The 12,868-nt window shown below is 41.5% G+C and overlaps 1 protein-coding gene across 8 annotated transcripts in view; it reads right to left on the reverse strand.

Moving 5' to 3' along the window:
* LOC122573022 (mucin-5AC-like) overlaps positions 1-12,868 on the reverse strand; it is a 46,229-nt gene that overhangs the window by 4,334 nt on the left and 29,027 nt on the right. For 4 of the 8 annotated variants that reach the window (XM_043738938.1, XM_043738911.1, XM_043738929.1 and 1 more), the window contains 9 exons: positions 10,220-11,629; positions 9,910-10,065; positions 7,355-7,513; positions 3,704-4,780; positions 2,249-2,422; positions 2,057-2,137; positions 1,679-1,858; positions 859-1,515; positions 701-769 (listed from right to left, as the gene is read on the reverse strand). In XM_043738938.1, coding sequence (XP_043594873.1) covers positions 701-769; positions 859-1,515; positions 1,679-1,858; positions 2,057-2,137; positions 2,249-2,422; positions 3,704-4,780; positions 7,355-7,513; positions 9,910-10,065; positions 10,220-11,629 — 3,963 coding nt within the window. Of the gene's footprint in view, positions 1-700; positions 770-858; positions 1,516-1,678; positions 1,859-2,056; positions 2,138-2,248; positions 2,423-3,703; positions 7,514-9,909; positions 10,066-10,219; positions 11,630-12,868 lie in introns of all 8 variants that reach the window. The other 4 variants (XM_043738947.1, XM_043738921.1, XM_043738885.1 and 1 more) reach the window with 2 other exon arrangements.

The raw sequence follows: 12,868 nt of genomic DNA on the forward strand, positions 1-12,868 counted from the left end.
CAGACAACGTTAACGAGAGATGACATATTGAACGGCTGTTGCGAGGAATAGAGAAGGCCGCTGGCAAGGACGTTCCAGTCCATTCACCGTGACTGGTCGATCATATGATTGCGATCGTCGCAGATCCGTCATTATGTCTTTCCGAGAAGGGCGTGACTAAAGATAATCTGCGATCTACCGAATTTTTCGTCTTGTGCGACTTCCATCATTGCAATTTTATTTATACGTTGTGCAGAAACACGAGAAAGAAGTTTAGTCTAGAAGCGAGAAAAAAGAGAATCGACGTGATGTAGCTTAGAAGCTGGAGCTCGATCTTATTAGAAACAGAATACAATTCGTCGCACAGTCATATAAAGGAGTGAAAGGATCGTTTAACGTTAGCGACGCGGCTTGTTCCTTGGTTTTCCCCTCGAACGATCATTGCATTTTGTTTTCAAGGAAGATCACAAGTTTACTAAGAATCTTATTTTTTAAATTTCTCCTACTTCATATTTTTAAAGAAACGTGATATCCTATGTAGTATAACATATATCGGTCGCAACAATTTATTCATTTATGTGTATAAAATACTGTAGTATCACATTTGATCAAGGTCGAGATATAGTAATATTGTTTCGATTGAGATTTATTTATTAGGATATACTGAATACTTCGTTTTTATATTTTATGCACTATGTAATTTATTGTACACATTACTTGCCTTATTTGCCAAGAGTTGCTCCACTTGTGTCAGTGTCTTCTGATTGGTACTCCGTGAATTACTCTGTAACTATATAAAAAAGATATATGTATAATATACATAATATTTTACAGAAATTCGCGGTTATTAGGAATGCGTATAAAAATTAATCTACTTACCAACGAATTCAGGAAGGCCAAATCATCGAACGTAGTACCGAAAGCATTCTGCTGTCGCGTATTCAACAAATTTTTTGATAAATTAAATGAATTTATTTGAGAAGAAGTTGTTGCTTCAGAAGTAGCCCCTGCCTGTGATGCAATCATCACCCTTTGAGCAATTGTTGGAGGCTCTGAAGTGATGGTAGGTGCTGCCATCGTGGTAGTTGTTGGCGTCATTGTAGCCACTGTTGTTGGGGTCATTGTTGTACTTGTAGTGGTAGTTGTAGTGACAATCGGCGCCGTTGTAGTTGTAGTTGTTGGTGCCATCGTAGTAGTAGTCGTTGTTGGTGCCATCGTAGTAGTAGTCGTTGTTGGTGCCATCGTAGTAGTAGTCGTTGTTGGTGCCATCGTAGTAGTAGTTGTTGGTGCCACTGTAGTGGTAGTAGTAGTTGTCGTTGCTGCCATTGTAGTAATGGTGGTAGTAGTAGTAGTAGTAGGTGCAGGAGTTGTAGGTGTAGTTGTAAATGCAACAGGCGTTGTTGGTGGTGGTGGAGGAGGAATGGATCCTATGTTACCTCTTGGAACTCCAATCGTATTAGAAAATGGAGTAAAGACTTCGACAAATGGATTGATCGGACGAGCTAAGGCTGGGCCATTTGGTTCTGACAAATCGTCCTGAGAACGAAAGCCATTTATATAATTTCAACGAAATATATCTATAATAAGTAATATGAAATAATTGAAGTATAGAAAAAATAATGATTTTTCAAGGAAGTACGTAGTTGTAAGTTGATTCTGAAAAACAGTGATTCGAAGGTAAAATTTAATAAATACGAACCAGTCTGTTTGATGCCACTGAAGCTGTTATTACCGGCGAGGAGGTAGTAATACCAAAGATTTGGTCCAAAGGATCCCTCCATGGGAATCCAGGCGGAGCTGTGACTCGACCTCCTGGTTGATTGTTCAGGAGATTCTCAAACGATGGTACAGAAGGTGATGGTCCTTCGTTTGCAGCAGTCTAAAGAAAATAATATAGATATATATATATATATAATTTAGAAATTCAAAATTATTATTTCACGTATAATAGTAAAATTTGGTTTGCAGATTTTTAATATTTTACAAACAAATCAAAACCACCCAAAGAATAATATTTCGATAAAATATGCAAGATGAAGATAAGAAGCCGTTGAATTCCTCTTATTCTTTAACTTACAGCTACTGAATTTATATTCACACTGAGAACGCGCGGGTTAGAGGTGGAAGCCCCATCGGTCCAATAATTGACGAACTTGTCCTGAAACATTCGACGTTGCTCTTTTTTTTCGCTGCAGAGATATGTTGCAGCGCTGAAAGAATCAGCCGCAGCATCGTTGTAAATCATGTTCTGTCTCTCTTGCTTTCTTACCTGTCCGATGTACACGGAGCTGCGTTGACCTCCGGCCTCCTTCGTCCTGGTGGCCTCGTCCCTCTCTCGATCCTGGACGATACGACCGCCCTGCGAATCGGTCGGCGGTCGACCGGTACTTACTATCGGCGTCACCGACGCTGTCCTCATTTGCGTATTCAGCAGGGCATTGCTCTAAACAATGCGAAACCATACACGTTCTTTAAACCTTTCAAAACAAACTTACATCTCAAAAACAATACATGAGAAACTTGTAATAGCGAAACTTCGATCGATCGTTCCAATTTCATAAATAGGAAAAATTGTAATCATAGTAGAGCTTCATTTTTTTGTCGAAGGTGAAGAAATCTGTATCGTAAAAGTGCAGTGGTTCTCCTCTGCTTGCCTAGTAACGCGATAATAATAAATAAAAAATGATCGATTAATATTTCACTATATTGTACGGGCCTCGGTAAGTAATCGGTGGGAATGAACGATGAATGAAAATGAAATATTTTTCAAATCCTGTTCCGAAGAGTTTATCGAATACCATAAAATTATTAATTTCTTTCTTCATTTTTCTCATTTTTTCTTTCCCTGCTCTACCATATTTCGCATGGAGAGTTTAAATTTCAAATATTACAATTTTCTGAACTGAAGTAATCGACAATATAAAGTGCACCTTCAACTTTACTAAACATAAAGTGCGTTTCAAAGTGCGCGGTGCATAAAAATAACAAACATGCGACATATATAAATAATTATTCACAAATTTACAGTAACATTATATACAACTCCCCATTATACAAATTAAAAAGTTTTATGTGGGATAAAAAAAACATGTTGAAGTAGGCATTGGATAAATTCTTTTTACGACGATACCGAATCGAAAAAACGAATTAAAACAACGTGAAGTAAGAAACGTAAAGAATTTAAAAGAGAGATAATAGATATAATTAATCCACACGAAATTGGAAAATTAGTACTACCAAAGAATCTACTTTAACAAAACCAAAGCGTTAAACAAAAAGCAAGTGTTCTGTGCCATTGTTACCATAAAAATTACGACATTAATTATAAGTAACGAAAAAACTGTCATAAAAAATTTACATACACATGTGTATATGAATACAAAACATAAAGAACGAAGAAAAGATGTATATAAATGAAAAATAAAATAAATCGACAAATCGAATCTCAAATATTTACAGAAAACCCCAAATATCTAAACAATTACGAATATTTACATCCTGATCCATACACTCAAACGTTGTCAGACTTTTTCAAAAACAAATTTCACCCTTTTACACTTTATGCAACAATGACACAATAATTTTTGAAAAAGAGGCAAAAGTAACACGCGAAATGAGAAAGAGACGACTGGTTCACTTGGAGTAAACCGTATGTTCGCACGAGTTCGAGCGATGCACGCACGGCTAACGATCGATGATGATGAACAGGTGGAATAAGAGATACCATTTCGTTGGTGCTCGGGACACTAGCAGGGGTACCAAGTGGCCCCGTATTATCGGGTCCACCTCCATTGGGGCCGACGATCGCGTTACCAGTAAGGCCAATATCAACGATGCTGGGACTTTGGACGTTTCTCATCGGTTCAGCGACAGGTCTATCGTTACTATTGTACACCGGGCCTCGATATTGATTGTAAGTGCCTTGGTTAGCCTGGTTATAATACGGTCTGGGTGGTGGCCTGTTAGTGGTAGTGGAAGTGCTAAGTGAGAACACAACCTCGACCGGGTTCCTAGGTGGATCCGGTATTATCGTTCCATTCGGGTATTTTCGAACCAGCCTGCCGTCCGGGAAGATACCGAATATCACGTACGGGCTGTCCACGTTTCTAGCATCGATCAGGTTGTCCTCTGGCCGCTTTCTCACGATCGTTTTGTTCGGGTAGATTCCGTACACTAGGTAGTCTCGCAGAGGAGCTCTGGTAGTTGAGCTTAGACTGAAACGTGGAGCAGGTGTCAATCTGCTGCCGCCGAAGCGACCTAAATAAGGCGTCGTGGAACTCTGAGAAGCTGGCCTAGGTGGAAGTCTAGTAGCTGTCGGCACGGTCGTTCCAGGGGTAGCTTGCATGGACATGGTCGTTGCTTCCGTAGAAGCAGAAGTTGTATTCGTGGAGTCGTTCGTAGTACCTCCTGACATTGTGGTCGTACTTTCCGACGAAGCAGTTGTCGTCGATGTTCCAACTTCGGTAGACACGAGATTCTCTTCTATATTGACCATGGTGGTTTCCGTCACAGGGGTGACAGTGACGACGTCCATTCTCGTCGTTTGAGGTGTCGATGTTCCTCCGTCAGGAACGCGTCCTGTACTCGTCGACGTCGCTGTCTCAGTCGTGATCGTCGTCGTCGTCGTTTCGACCGAAGATGAAGTGGTTGTAATGAGGGGAACATCGGGATACGATGAAGTGGGAAATTCTGAGGACGTTGATGAGACGATCGAAGTATCTGGGATCGTAGGAGTTGTGATCTCGGTCGTTTGGCCGATTCCCGAACCTGCCGTCGCTTGGGCGGTTGCTGATGTCGTATCCTGGAAACGGGCAACAATAGTTGGAGATTTGTTCTCAAGATTTGGGGTCGTTTGGGGGACGTTTTCGCTGGGTGCATTAGTAGTGGTTTCCATGACGGGAATTGTAGTCGATGTTAGCGAGAATTGGTTAGTAGTGACTCCCATATCGTCAATAGAGTTAACATCCTGCTGCGCAGTGGTTGTAATCGATGACGCGGTGGGTTCGAGGGTTTCGTTATCAGCGCTTTCGGTGATCAAAGATGCCAACTGAGTCGCGGACTCTGTTGTTTGGTTAGTTTCCACTTCTACGTCATTTACACGTTCAACCAACTCTACGGCAGATGCCAATGTGGTTTGTTCGAAGGATATTGAGGGTGTCATAATGATCGTATTTACAGAGGAAGGGGTAGTTTCGGGAGCTACGGTAGTTATTTCGGGTTCAGTAGTAGTGCCAATGTCTGTCATAAGCCGTGATGTTACGGTTGTAAAACTGGTTAATGGTACGGTGACTCCTGTAGGTTCAGTGACACTTTCTGTAACCTGTTCGGAAACTATTTGAGGGTTGGTTGTCGTGATCAGATTAGACGAAAACAAATCGAACGTGTCAGTGGTTAGCTCGAAATTCATGGCGAATGTGGTTGTCGTTTCTGAACTTTGTGTGCTGGTGGTTGTCTGTATCTGAGTCGTGGTATCGAGGCCAGTGTCAGCATCAAGCGATCCGCTAAGCGACAGAGTGACTCGTGGCTCAATTTCTGTCTTAAACGAGGGAGTCGTCGATTCTATGATCTCGGCAAGGGGTCCTAACACTACTGGTGTGGTTTCGGTCTGTACGCTTTCTACTTCGTCATCGGGCATGTTACTCCGAGGGGTTGTTGTCAGTGTATCTGTTAGATTTGCAGAAGATACGGTTGTAGTAAGGTCTACCTCATTCTGTGAGGGATCAGTCGGAATAGTAGAAGACTCTACATTTTCTGACATGGCATTTGAGGGAAAAAACGATGTTTCTGCAACTTGGGTAGTGCCGAGTTCGTCGTTGGACAAGCTCGGTCGGTATATCTCGTTTTCCATTAAGTTATCTAATCTAGATGTGACATTTGAATTTTGCCCGGCTATGTCTTCCTGATTATTGCTTATCTCATCCGAAAAGAGTGTTTTGGCAATGGACATTAACTCTGTTAGTAAAGTGTCGTCGGTGGAAGTGATCGTCGACACAGTAGTTACATCAACGCTTAACGGGGAAGTCGAAGAATCGTTTGAATCGCCTACAGTGGTCGAATCTGTGTTCGATACTGTTTGAAAGTCTTGTGTGATTGTTGTAGATGTTATTGTTGCTGGTGTTGTGGTTGTTATTGCATTTATTTCATCCTGCGTGTTGGCTTCCTGAGTTAATACCATTGTGGGTGACGAAGCAGCAATTGAATCTGCGCTTTGGGTAATTACTTCTTCGATCGTTCTTAAACTCGACTGCTCCGTTGTAACTGACGACGGGGTACTCGTTCCCGATTCTCCTTGATTGATTGTCGTTTCATCCCTCAATTGCGACAGGGACTCCAAACTACGATTGCTACTCGAATCTGGTATCACGTTCGATATTTCCGTCGTGGGAGACAACATCGTCGTCGAATCTTGACTCGGTACCGTGGTCGTAGACATAGTTGCTTGCAATCGAAACAGGATATCTTGCGCGAGATCTATCAGCCTGGTTCGAATAGTGGACGTGGGTATCGCCGTAGTTGTCTCTATATCGATCATATTACTCGAATCTGCTTCGGTCGTTAGAGCATCGGTCGAGCTAATATCGGCTGTCTGAGTAGCAGTAGTATCAGACAGCGGTATGGTATTAGTCTCGGGATTTTCAGACGTTGTCGGTGTGTTGGTGACAGTTGTCGAAAAGGTAGTCGTCTCTATCGTATTCTGCGAAAGGTCTATTCTTGACGTAATATCGATATTGCCAGTCGTGCTCTGCGTTGCCGTACCAACAGTGGTGGAACTCGTATCACCTTCGAACTCGGTACTACTACCTTCGGATGTAGAACTAATAGTCGTAGAAGCATCCGTGGTAGAATTCACGAGTTCCTGATTGGTCGAATTGTTATCTGCCGACATGGAAGTCTGAACATCTTCTGCACCTTCGACGTTCATCGTCGTTGCATCTGTAGACCGCAGAAATGACTCTGTGCTGGTTGACTCAGTGACAGACATGGAATCGACATTGGTGAAAGTTTGTTCCGTAGTGAAGGATGAATCTCTACTGATGGAAACTCGTTCGGTATTGGAAACCGATTCTGTACTGGTGAAAAGTTGTTCGGTACTGGATGGCGATTCTGTGCTGGTGGAGGCTTGCTCGGTACTAGATGACGATTCTGTGCTTGTGAAAACCGGTTCGGTCGTTGAAGGGGTTTCAGGGGCTCCTGTGGTAACCGCGGGGGTGGAGTTGTCCGGATCCTCGGGTAATCTCGGGGTCTGTGTGCTGTCCTGAATAGTGTTCGCGGTGGTGTCTGATGTCTGTGGGCTGATAGTTGCTACAGTGGGGCTTGTGGTGTCATTGTTAGCGTTATCGCCGATATCGTTAACGGCGGTGGCGTTAAAGTCTACCTGGGAAACACTGCCAGCTTGTTGTTTTTGCAGCTGTGCAATCGCGTTTCCCTGTAACTGTTCGTTCCTGATGCTGGCCGACTCCAATGCCTGATAAAGGGTCAAGAATCTCGGCTCGCCAGGACTTGAGACATCGATTGGTGGGGCCGAACCAGAGTTCTAGAAACAGAAATTACGTGCGTGCATGGGGTGCTATACATTAAATTCGGTGCCGAATTGGATCTGGTGACTTCCTTTTATGTACAGTTTCTACGTTGCGTCAATCCGTGTATTTACAATGGAACAAGGGATCTAAAGTACGCGTTGTTCGTTCATTAAGATCGACAGTTGAAAGATAAATCGATGTAAAACGAGGGATTATGAAAGTACATCGGTCATTTCGCAGATTAATTGATCTCATAATTGAGTGAGCATACACCATCTCTTGGTAGAAATACGAACTAACTAAGGAAGAGGAGAAACCGAGGTTGCTTTAATGCGTCAAGAAAACACAGCTATTAGCAAAGGAACGGTGAGCTAGAAACTCGTTCTCCGAGCGAAGGATCGTTTATACAGGCAATAGAGACTGGTTGCCCGCTCACTTTGATTTTTTCCTTTTTATCATAGCTGTTAATCCTCTCTCACAGAGGTCTCCAGTGATATGTCTTTAACAACAGTATCTTCGAACAACATTAAAACGTGATTCCATTTAACAGAGATTTTAAATATTTTTAGAAATTGCTAAGACCTGATAAAGAACGGGTTAAAGATAACAACGATCAAACCGATTCAGAAATAACATATATCATACGGTATTTGTAGATTTTCACATGTCAGTTGACAAATGCATTAAGCAATATGAAACTAATTTAAAACCTGAATTCGGACAACTTGTAACAGAAAACCGAGATCGAGGCTGCATGAAAGAGAAGTGAATTCGTGACCTTAAGTCGCGTATCCTTATTTTCGTTTATAATGATTTTGATCCACCCACATGTCCTAAATACCATCCACGTTGAGACACTTTTAATGCAAACACATGACGCAGCGTTCATTTACTTTCACTCGTTAGCGCTTCGAACGCTGTGAAACACGGATCACGAAAATTTGCCTATGTAATCGGAATGCGCTCGTATTAGAAAGTCAAGTCCCGTTACGTCGAATTTCAACAAAATGTTGCCTCGTTGGGAGTATAGTCACGTTACGTCTATTCAATTTTCATAAGTTCGTGGATATCATCGTGAGAGTATTCATTGAAGTCAGAATCGAACAAACCGACTTACATCGTAATCAGTACAATGATATTCTTTCATTATGATTTTCTGTATTTATAGTTTAGAGATCAATAGAAGAGTGTACTTTTGGACTGGCTATTGCTTCTCAATTATGGCATTTCTCTATCTACCTTTAATAATTCTGATAGTAATTTTGATATGATTCGAAAGAATAATTTATGGACGCGATTAAATAAGAACGAACAACTTCATGTCGCGTGCGATCCAAAAACCAAAATATTTATTATCAAAGATATATATATGTGTGTGTGTGTGTGTGTGTATAATCTTGTATAACACAATATATGCATTATGGTGTAAGTAAAACAACGTAAGTACCTGTACATATTAGTAAATGCAAACCCATGATAACAATTAGCATGAATCACAAAACTAAAAATAAACGTTAATCACATAAATGGTTATGTACTTTTTATTCGTTTTCTTGTGTTACTTATAATCTTTTTTTATAATTTAACCATAGGAAAGGTTGCGTCTTCTAAACGAGAATTGTTCACACTATTGAAACTTATTGTGCGATACTCGTATCTACGTCGACGATACAAAATTGTACTAGCTGTATGGAATGGATAAAAAGAGATAAAAAGAAACGACTTTTAACATTATTGATAATATTTTAAAGAAAGCTCGGTAAGTATGATAATCCTTTGCGAACGATGAATCGTTATAATATTAATGAAAAGAAAAGATGATTAATAATTATTAGTAGCGCGTCTGACTAAGTACAATCCGAATGATTAAATCAACGCAGTTTATTCGTATCGATGTCATTAGAATCGAGACTTCCAGACGGAGTTGTGATGACACCAATGTGATCGGTCCACGATGGTGGTGCGACTGCTCCGATCTTCTCGGCTACCTTCGTGGTGAAAACCTTTTAAGCACAGAAAAAACGACCACACTGACTCACTGTTAACCACCTATAACTTTCTTCTTCTGCCACGTAATCTTACCTCGGTAATCATCGTCACGATCCATTTCTTTCACATATATACGACCTTCCATAATTTTTTAACGCTACTTTATAATTTTCATTTATCGAGGACGAACATAATATTCTTAAATTTTCTCAATAATATCCAATGAACTTACTGTGAAAATTAAGAAATTTGCAGTGCAATGAGATATGATGAGACTAAAGAGTATCTTGCTTGAAGAAGTTAGAAAAAGAATTTGAAGAATGTAGGAAAGTCTAACATGTTTATAACGTTTAATCTTTTGTTAATACTTCCTGAATGTTGTCGATATCTTTTTAAACATTTAATATCTTAACGATCTTACCTCTACGGGTGTAATTGGCGTAGTCGACGAACTAGTAACCGATGGCACAGTGGGCTGATAAATATTATTTTGTTTTCTAACGAATAATTCCGCTCCTTTGTATCTCGCACTAAAGCGGGGTGGTTGTCCACTGGGAGTGACTCTGGGTGGTGAATTCTGTTCACAAACGACAGAATCAATTACTTCAAGTAAATAAACATTTTACCGACCTAAATGAAAATTCTTTTTTTAAATAAAGTTTCGAATTATTAACAAAATCGAAAGACGATCGACATTTTATTTTTGTCAAATAATTAAGATTAATATTTACCATGTTGTTAACATTACTGTAAGATCCGGAAAACACAGGCGTCCTGTTACCAAGGGAACTCAACAGCGGTGCTACCGTGCTTCTCAGTTGCTCCAACAGTGTACTGTTTCCGCTCAGAAACGTGCTTCTGGTCGGATTGAAGACATTCGAGTTACCGCTGTCGCCGTTGCTGCTGCCGGTAATTCCTGGCGTCTCCTGCGCCGTCTCGTTCGCGATCTTCAAGTTTACCTGTGGTCCCTGTGCTACCGATCGAGGAGATACCGTGGAGGTCTTTAAAGTGGCGTGGTATTTTGTCGATCTCGGTGTGATGGCGATTCCTACACCGTCGACCTTCGTACTGGATTCAGTTAAAGTCGTGGGAATTTCTGAATGTCTTCGATAGGTCGCGGTTCTAGGACGAAACTCGATCTTTCTCGTCTGTGCAGATAACCCCTCTGTTGTCGCTGATTTATCATCGATAGATTTTACCGAAGATTTCTTCTTCGAATATCTGCTGGTAGCTACGGGTAGTTTCGTGGTAAAGATAGCTTGATTGTCCGTCGTCTTCTTCTCGAAAGATTTCTCATTGGTTCGTTTGCTGTAACGAGGTCTAAAAATGGGCTTGGTAGCGCTGGTAGCAAACCTCAATTTTTTTGTAATGTTCTCTTCCTGGGACGTTTGCGATTTGCTCTGCGCGGAGGAGTAGGATATTTTAGGTGTCGACGTCGTGAAACTTTGTTCGATCGTTACAGACTGCTCTCGTAATTTATTACGTGATTGATAGCTATAGGATTTCTTCGGTTTGATAGTAGTAACGGGATCGGTAGTCTCGACGCGTTGAGTAGAGTAAAGCGAAACCTTCATGTTCTTGGTCGGCGTCGAATCTTCTTCCTTCGACTTCTTTCCTCCACGATCACTGGCTAAACGAACCCTCGTCGAGTCGATGGTTGTCGCCGATCCCTGTTCAGCGGAGGTGATCACGGACGGGTTCGTGGTTAGCGCGTACGGTTTGGTCGTTTCCTCAGCAATGGCTCTCTCTTCGATCGAAATCGAAGTGACCATTCGCTCCGTAATGACCCGCCCCTTCTTTAAACTGTAGGGTCTGCCGATGACCTTTGAAGAATCGTCATGAGCTTTCCTCGAACTAGGAAGTTTCGAGGTTTTCACGCTGACCTCTTCCTGAGTGCTTTCTACGGAAGTGGAAGGCCTGTTGCGTCCCGGTGCTGCGGCAGCGGGCTTAGAGTATTTGGCGACCTTGCTCGTCTCATCGACCACCGGCACGCCGGTTGGTTTCCGTTTGCTGAAAGAGGAGGCCGTGGTTGCGTCGAGATCATTCTCCTCGATGTTCAACTCTGGCTTCACTAACCTCCTAGCCAGCTCCAGTTTCATCCTCGATCTTTCAGCGAACAGAGCGGCTGACGATTTTTTCACCTGAAAGGGTCGTTCAAACAGCTCCGTTTTAAGATAGTGGAAAACCGCTGTCGAGACTGAAGCCGGCTCCGGAAGCTCGAGCGGGAACTCTGTTAGTGTGCCACGGTCTCGACGAGCTTTCCATCGACAGGAGACGTTCTCAAGGTCGCTCGGAAAGCATACACTCACAACAGGTCGGGAAACGAAGGACGGTACCGATTCGATTATGGGAAGACGACATAGCGCGCGGCCGATATTTTCCTACATGAAGAATAGGAGCTTGAGGAAGCGTAGAAACGAGACGATCCAGGCCGCCATTTGACTCGTAACGAGCTCGAGCCACGATTTCACTGTACTGGACAACAACTGGAAAGTTTAATCAATGTTATCAGCACACGCGACTCGAGGATACATTTCATTGAGTGCGAAAGAAGGAGAGCGAAGTGTGAAAACGACCATTTTGTGAACGATCCATAGAGACGGTGACAAACGCGGTGACAAACTAATCGATGTACAAAATAACGCAAGCCTGGCTCCAATGAAGCTTTTCTTATTTCCATTAATCGTATGCTATAAAAATGAATGGTTAACTTCGTACTAATGTGAAACTATCTATCGTTCCAGTGAGGGAAAAAAAATCATGTATCATCTAACAATTATTCGAGGATGGTTCTTAAAAGCGCCGATCAAGCGATTAGCTGCGGTGAGGAGGTGACATAATTCAGTTTCCCGTACAGTCATGAAAGTTCTTCTGTGCTCTTTTTATACTGTAGTCTGGTTCGGTGTAAATTATAGCGAGTCGATTGCAGAACAAAAGAAAATAAGTTTGTAATTCATAGATCTTTCGTTACTTGTTTTATTAATGAATAATGACAATTTCGGGCATCGATCTTAGAAACGTGGATTTCTTTATCGACGACGTAGAATGAAATCATGCACGTTCGAGAAAATCAGTTAAATTAATCGATTTAATGAAATGAAATAATTTTTCAATATACTACTTATGGAGTTACTCTACATTCTGATCATCTATTATTGTTAATTTTGTTTGATATCTTTAAATACAGTTTTTACTTGAAGACAAAGGATCTTTACAACAAACTCAATTTCGATGTAATTACGAGACTGAAAGTCGTTCATTTGTTCATGGTTTCGAATAGAGGTAGAATGTATGATCCTACAGAATAAAAAATTTATTGACTCTGTAACAAATTGCGTTTCTCTTCTCTTACGTTTACGTTTTACCACGTTTAATTCTTC

Source organism: Bombus pyrosoma, linkage group LG2 (genome assembly GCF_014825855.1).
Source record: "Bombus pyrosoma isolate SC7728 linkage group LG2, ASM1482585v1, whole genome shotgun sequence".
Lineage (NCBI taxonomy): Eukaryota > Metazoa > Arthropoda > Insecta > Hymenoptera > Apidae > Bombus > Bombus pyrosoma.